The following is a 6,766-nucleotide window of genomic DNA, read 5'->3' as shown; positions in this document are numbered from 1 at the left end:
ATAATTTTTTAAGATTTCAATACCAAAATGACGTCGTTTTGGGAATAAATACAGATAAGTTATCTGCATTAACTGTAGAAACATTTTTCCCATATATATATTGTGAACAATTATTTATACTTATGTAATTAAGCAAATGAATGGTCTTTTCATATTACCACATTTAACTTCAACTATAAAATGTTTGTTATAATATTAAACGTACTAACTCAAATATTTTTGAACTCTTCATCTAATATATATGGTACAACTACAGAAAAAATAGATACATAGTAATCTAGATGTAAGTATAAGAACCTTTTTTATATGGATAAATACGAAAACCTATTATAAGTTGATAGAAAATGTTGACAATTAGATGTGGCAAAATGAGCTCGCGCGAAAATGTTTTCCCGCTCATATCTACTGTCTAACAAACCCGTCTTTCTATGGTTAAGATAATTAGATTTACTGCTGCAAATATTTCAGAAACAAACATCTAAATAAAATGAACAATCATATTGTGATAAATAAAAGTGCATCTAAACAATATGAACAATGAGCATAACATTTTATTTTTTTCTTCATGTATATTAATTGATTTCATTTTGTATACGGCTGAAACAATAAGACGAGATCATATTGAATAATAATACAAAGGATAAGGTTCATCGGTGGTTATATTTAAAGAATGAATTATTAAGTACATAACTATATCTGCTTTATATAACAATCAACGCCCATGAGTTGCAAATTTGTTTGTGGTTGATATTTATAAGTTCCGTGTGAATGCTATATCCTTTTAAAGTTCAAAAATAGCACAAAATAGCAAGATAATTCTTTTTTATTTCACATAATTCTCTAGTAACATGTTTACTTTTTTATTTGTTGTTCCTTCATGTTTATACCTCCACCATAGTACCGTTCAAAGCTTGATAACAAGATGGTGTTGATTTACCGGTGCGACGATTAACCAACGACGGCAACAACGATTTCGTTCTTTTTTCTCCGGGCATCGCACGAGTAATTCACTAGTATTGATATATGAGAGAGGTTATACTTTCTACCTCTTTTTCTTACTACCAAATCTTAACTGTTGATTTCCGTCAATCTAACGGTTATAATTTATTGAAAATAATAATTAATTAATAAGTATGACCCAATAAATTACAACCGTTAGATTGACGGAAATCAACAGTTAAGATTTGGTAGTAAGAGATAATAAAAAAAAGTAGTAACTATAACCTTTCCCTTGGTATATATTATGTCTTTAATTTTTATGTAAATTATCACAGTAAATTTTACACAACAAATTTTGTACAATAAAAATTTATATGTTATATAATTTTTTTATAATATTTTATACAAATGGTAGGATATTGTAATAACCAACTAGTGTTACTACTAATGTTACTACCAATCAATTTCACCGTTAGATCGTTATGTTGATCCAATGATTATATTTATTTCCTTCTTTTTATGATTATGATTCCCGAAAACATTAAATATAGAAAATCATAACCATACGAAGATGAAAATAGATATAAAATATTAAATATGAGAAGTCATAACCATACAAAGATGGAAATAAATATAACCCACCGTTGGATCAACATAACGATCTAACGATGATATTGATTGATAATAACATTGATAATAATACTAGTTGGTGGTTACGGTATCTTCCCTTTGTACAATATATACCTATTGTCTAACTATTGGTATAAAATCATTGAAAATAAATACTGCTACTAAAAAAAGAAAAATCATTGAAAATACATGTTAATTTAAATTCTATTGTAGAGACTCTCTGTCCCTCCGCAAGTGCAAGAAATGGAACCCTTGTCTTCGTCTTCATCGGCGATAGCACAGCAAACATGGGAGCTGGAGAACAACATCATCCCAATGGACACTCCGGCTGCCTCCGCCGCCGACGACTCCATCTTCTACTACGACGAGGCAGGGCAGAACGAGTTTCAGCGTGACAAGCCATGGGCGAACGACCCACACTACTTCAAGCGCGTGAAGATCTCCGCACTGGCACTCCTGAAGATGGTGGTTCACGCTCGCTCCGGCGGCACCATCGAGGTGATGGGGCTGATGCAGGGAAAGACCGACGCCGATGCCATCATCGTCATGGATGCCTTCGCTTTGCCCGTTGAAGGCACCGAAACCCGCGTCAATGCCCAAGCCGATGCATATGAGTACATGGTTGATTATTCTCAAACCAACAAGCAGGTTTGCTAAAACCCTAACCCTAATCCCAATTGGAGAAACCCTAACCCCAATTATAGCTGGTTGGTTTGAACTCATTCTTGGTTTGGTTTGGTTTGGTGTAGGCAGGACGGTTAGAAAATGTTGTGGGATGGTATCATTCTCATCCTGGTTATGGGTGCTGGCTTTCGGGCATTGATGTTTCAACCCAGATGCTGAATCAGCAATTTCAGGAACCCTTTCTTGCGGTTGTTATTGACCCTACAAGGACTGTTTCTGCTGGAAAAGTTGAGATTGGTGCTTTCAGGACTTACCCTGAAGGTTATAAGCCTTCAGATGAGCCTATTTCTGAGTATCAGACCATCCCTCTTAACAAGATTGAAGATTTTGGTGTCCACTGTAAACAGGTCATTCTTCTTTCCAGAACAGTTGTTCCATTTTTATTTTATTTTATTTTTAAAAAAGAAATTGGGTTTCAACATCATTTGTGTGCATTTGCAGTATTATGCATTGGACATCACTTACTTTAAGTCTTCTCTGGATTCACACCTCTTGGATTTGTTATGGAACAAATATTGGGTGAATACACTGTCATCTTCTCCTCTGTTGGGTAATGGAGACTACGTTGCTGGACAAATCTCAGATTTAGGTACTGTTCAGTGGCTTTCTTTTTACTGCAATATATATTTTTTGTTTCGGTTTTTCCACTTGTCATGATAGACTAGTGGACTAGGATGGTTCCACGTTTCTCTTATAAAATTTCCTATCATTGTTATTATTAAAAGTAACAGAGTATCTCAATTCGAAAATTCCTTTATTGCAGCTGAAAAGCTAGAACAAGCAGAGAATCAGTTGGCTCACTCACGCTTTGGGCCACTAATAGCACCCGCTCCTAGAAAGAAAGAAGTGAGTAACTATTGCTTTATAAATCTACAATAATTTCTTTCTTTCATTTATTTGAATATTTGTATTGAGTGTTTCCTTTGGATTATTGAAATGTTTCATCTTGTTAGTTTGATCTCAAGGACAGCATAACTTCTTGATAATCGAAACCTTGCTGTGTGTTTATCTATCGTTGTCTAGTTCATGCTATAGGGAAATTTAGATATACATCTACTCATTGAAATTCTGAGCCTTTTTCTGAAGGTCAGGCATTGGAATCCATGATCAGTATACCACGTTGTGCTTGCTTGTTTATTAGTGATTTACACCTCTAATTGTTCCATTCTATTTTTCTTTCAATTTTTTATGATACGGAAGTGTCAGTAAAGGGCTTTTTTTGCATCTACACTACCTCAATATTCTGTAACTCCATTTCCAATCTACTCCTACTGTAATTGTCATGTCTTGCACCTTTAAATGGAAAGATATATACAGCCCGGAGGAATGGCAGCCCATGTGATCCCTGCATGTTGGATTTTGTTACGTAGGAAACTTCTGGGCAGCAAAAATCTGGGCCCCTTAGCATTTCTCCCTTTAAATAACTTCATTATGTTCATAATAGGGAAAAGTCTAAAAAATTGTAGGAAACAGACTTAGAGGCAAATACTGGATGAATTAACAAGAATCATTGTAATAGCTTCGTATATGGTTTTGTAAAGGCTACCTCTGCCAAGATTCCTCATGCCATGTCATAAAATTAGACCCCATATTCCAAATTTAAAGTTTTCTTCCAACCTCCTGATTATGTATGATAGTACTTACTGAAGTGATTGGGTGACAGGATTGCCCTTCAGATGGATATATATTGCTATTTTCTGATATGTTGTAAAGTAAAATGACTTTATCTAGTATATTTGCTGAGATAGTAATTTTGAAATATGCGTAGGTTTCTGTGGAATGGAAGTGCTTATGTGTATTAGAAATCAGACACCAATATGATAGGTATAACCGTGTAAGCCTGATGAAGGGCCTGCATTAGGATAGGAGAGATGTACATTGTGGGTTAATGTAATGTAATGTATGCCCTAAATGGATTTGGTCACATTGTGGGTTTATAGCTTAATAGCTATATGTCATCATCAAGATGTACATGCATGCAAGAGCCCCCCCCCCCCCCCTCTTTTCATTTTTTTTTGGGTTCATATTTGTTTTGCATTAGATGATTGAATGTAGTGCCAGTTACCTTTGGTATGTTTATGAACAAAAGATCTCTATAGTATAAACCATTATTGCAATTTGCAAGTGTCTAAAATGTAATTTAAGGATTGTTCAGTAAGTATAAGTAGCTTTTTCTCTTAGATAAAAGAGCATAAATATAATTAATCGAAATCAAAATGTATGAACTTTGACATAGTGTTGTTTACACATAAATTGGTAACTTTATAGCTTCCTCTGTCCTTACCTGGCATAATACACGCTTTACTAACTCAGATGCCAATAATTTAGAACATTCAGAATCATGCTAACAACATGTTACCTTGTCTCAAAATAAAGTGAAACTCCTTTATTTGTGTTTATTTTTGGAGTAGCGGTTTAAAATGTGGGCATTGGCCAACTCAGCTGGTAAAGTTGTTTGCTACTTTCTTTCATTAATCAAATCTATGACAACAAAAGATTAGGACAGGACCTGGATGTTGGACACATGGATGTTTGAGCCTGTTGGACTAACTGCTGCATCTGACCTAAGAATTTGTTTTCCCATTATGTGTTGTTGTTTACAAGAGGATTCCAAAACACCCTTATCCCATATTCACTTTGTTGTCAATATTCCAATTATACTTCATAATTATAAAAAAAAAACAGAATCACAATTGCCCTAAGTTCTAATGTTCACCTTTCCCTTTTAAATGTGTTGTTCTTCACAGTATATATGTATGTGTGTATATCCCTGGCAATATTGGATATATGCATTTCTGCATTAGTTTTTATCCACTGGGGCCCTGTTTCTATTTGGCTGAGTCATAAATATGTCAAATGTATTGATTACTGGAGTACTTAATTGTGCTTGGTGCCTGATTAATTTTTTCTGAGGACAAATGAATTTCTGCTGGTTTAATTTGTAATTTGGTTTCCCCATGGCATCTTAGATTTACTTAGTCAATTTACTGTTATAATACAGCAAACCTTGCTAGTATGCATACTGATATATTCATCGCTCACCATTATATTTGTTTCATATTATTCTGTCATTATAAACTTTGTGAGCACCCATGAATACCACTCAATGAAGATGTTAATATCCTCTCCCTACTCCCCCTCGAATTTTCCTCCTTGCATACCTGAAGCAGACATCTTAATGATTTGCAGGAAGAATCTCCACTTGCTAAGATTACTCGTGATAGTGCAAAAATAACCGTGGAGCAAGTGCATGGGCTAATGTCACAGGTGACTTTCACTGCCACCCCCCTTTTTATTATATTATTCTTTGCAAGACGGCTGAAATATAATGTTAATTTCTTCTATGTAGGTAATCAAGGACATTCTGTTCAACTCCGTTCATCAAGCAAACAGGTCTCGCCCCGAAACATCTGACCCTGAACCAATGATTGAAAGCTGATTTTGGCATCTACTAGACGTGCATTTATATATTCTTTTTTTTTTTTTGGTGTGTGTGGTCATTATCGGCCAACCGGTTTACACTTAACAGTTGGATAGCAAATCTAGTTTTGCATTTTGCCTCTGTAGTATATTCTTGTTTTATTTTACAAGAATACGCTTGTACTATCAAGCAGGCAATCGACATCACAGACTCAATTCATCTAACAGAAACTAAACGGCTGGCCTGAGCAAAAGTTAACGTATACAATTGTCTGTTGGTTATTGCTTGAATACTTCTTACTACTCGTGGTGCACTTCTAAGTAAAGTTTCTCGTAGTTTATGTACGGGCAGTACAAACCATGAATTGCTCTGAGTTTATTGATTGATTGCAGCCTTTGAATCTAATGCTGAATGTGTCCAAACAAATTGGTCTGAATAATGTTTTTGGTGTAGCATCCATCTTTTTAAAAATAATTTTGGTATATAAATTTAGGGTTAATAACTTCTCCTTTCATAGGAGAAGTTTTTTTTGTTTCTGCAGAGTGAATACAAGATGGGATTCATAGTTCTTTTTTTAAAAAAAAAAACAAAAAAACAAAGGGCAGCTATCGATGTGAGGGTATGAAAAAAAAAACTTCTGGAAGTAGAAGTTATTAACCCACAAATTTAATTGTAATTTCGTGTGCAAACTATTGCAAAGAAAGATACTTTAGTGTTTAATTAATATTAAACATTATTGTAAAATTCGAAAGGTAATTTTTTGTTGACCTCTTTTAAAAAGTAAAAAAATAAGATATTTGAAAAGATAACACAATATAAAAGGATATATTTATTGAGGTGAGTTATATTTACAAATTAAATTGTTTATAAACGTTTACAATTAAATTTTAACTTTTGATTTTTGTCAATCTAACTTGGGTTATATTTATAATTAATTATTAATTTCAATAAATTATAATTGTTAGATTGACGAAAATCAAAAATTAAGATTTGATCGTAAGAGTTTGTAAATAATTTAATTTGTAAATATAACTCTTTTCATATTTATTAGGGTTTGTAGGAGATAAAATTATCTTTTATATATATATATAT

The 6,766-nt window shown here is 33.6% G+C and overlaps 1 protein-coding gene across 1 annotated transcript; it reads left to right on the top strand.

The window, feature by feature from the left end:
* The first annotated feature begins 1,759 nt into the window (after positions 1 to 1,759).
* LOC133291887 (COP9 signalosome complex subunit 5a-like) lies at positions 1,760 to 5,995 on the top strand. Its single transcript, XM_061490240.1, has 6 exons — positions 1,760 to 2,217; positions 2,319 to 2,600; positions 2,695 to 2,842; positions 3,017 to 3,099; positions 5,443 to 5,520; positions 5,603 to 5,995. Exons 1-6 carry the CDS (start codon positions 1,813 to 1,815, stop codon positions 5,690 to 5,692), a joined length of 1,086 nt encoding a protein of 361 aa, XP_061346224.1. The 5' UTR covers positions 1,760 to 1,812; the 3' UTR covers positions 5,693 to 5,995.
* Positions 5,996 to 6,766: the final 771 nt, after the last annotated feature.

Source organism: Gastrolobium bilobum, unplaced genomic scaffold (genome assembly GCF_033153095.1).
Source record: "Gastrolobium bilobum isolate Gb01-03AN ecotype WA unplaced genomic scaffold, APGP_CSIRO_Gbil_v1 utg8480, whole genome shotgun sequence".
In the NCBI taxonomy this organism is placed as follows: domain Eukaryota; kingdom Viridiplantae; phylum Streptophyta; class Magnoliopsida; order Fabales; family Fabaceae; genus Gastrolobium; species Gastrolobium bilobum.
This window is presented reverse-complemented; position numbering and strand designations above follow the sequence as displayed.

Coding starts and splice junctions, on each gene's coding strand:
- LOC133291887 (XM_061490240.1), top strand. CDS start 1,813: ATGGAACCCTTGTCTTCGTCTTCATCGGCGATAGCACAGCAAACATGG. Junction 2,601..2,694: donor TTGGTGTCCACTGTAAACAG/GTCATTCTTCTT, acceptor GTGCATTTGCAG/TATTATGCATTGGACATCAC. Junction 3,100..5,442: donor CCGCTCCTAGAAAGAAAGAA/GTGAGTAACTAT, acceptor AATGATTTGCAG/GAAGAATCTCCACTTGCTAA.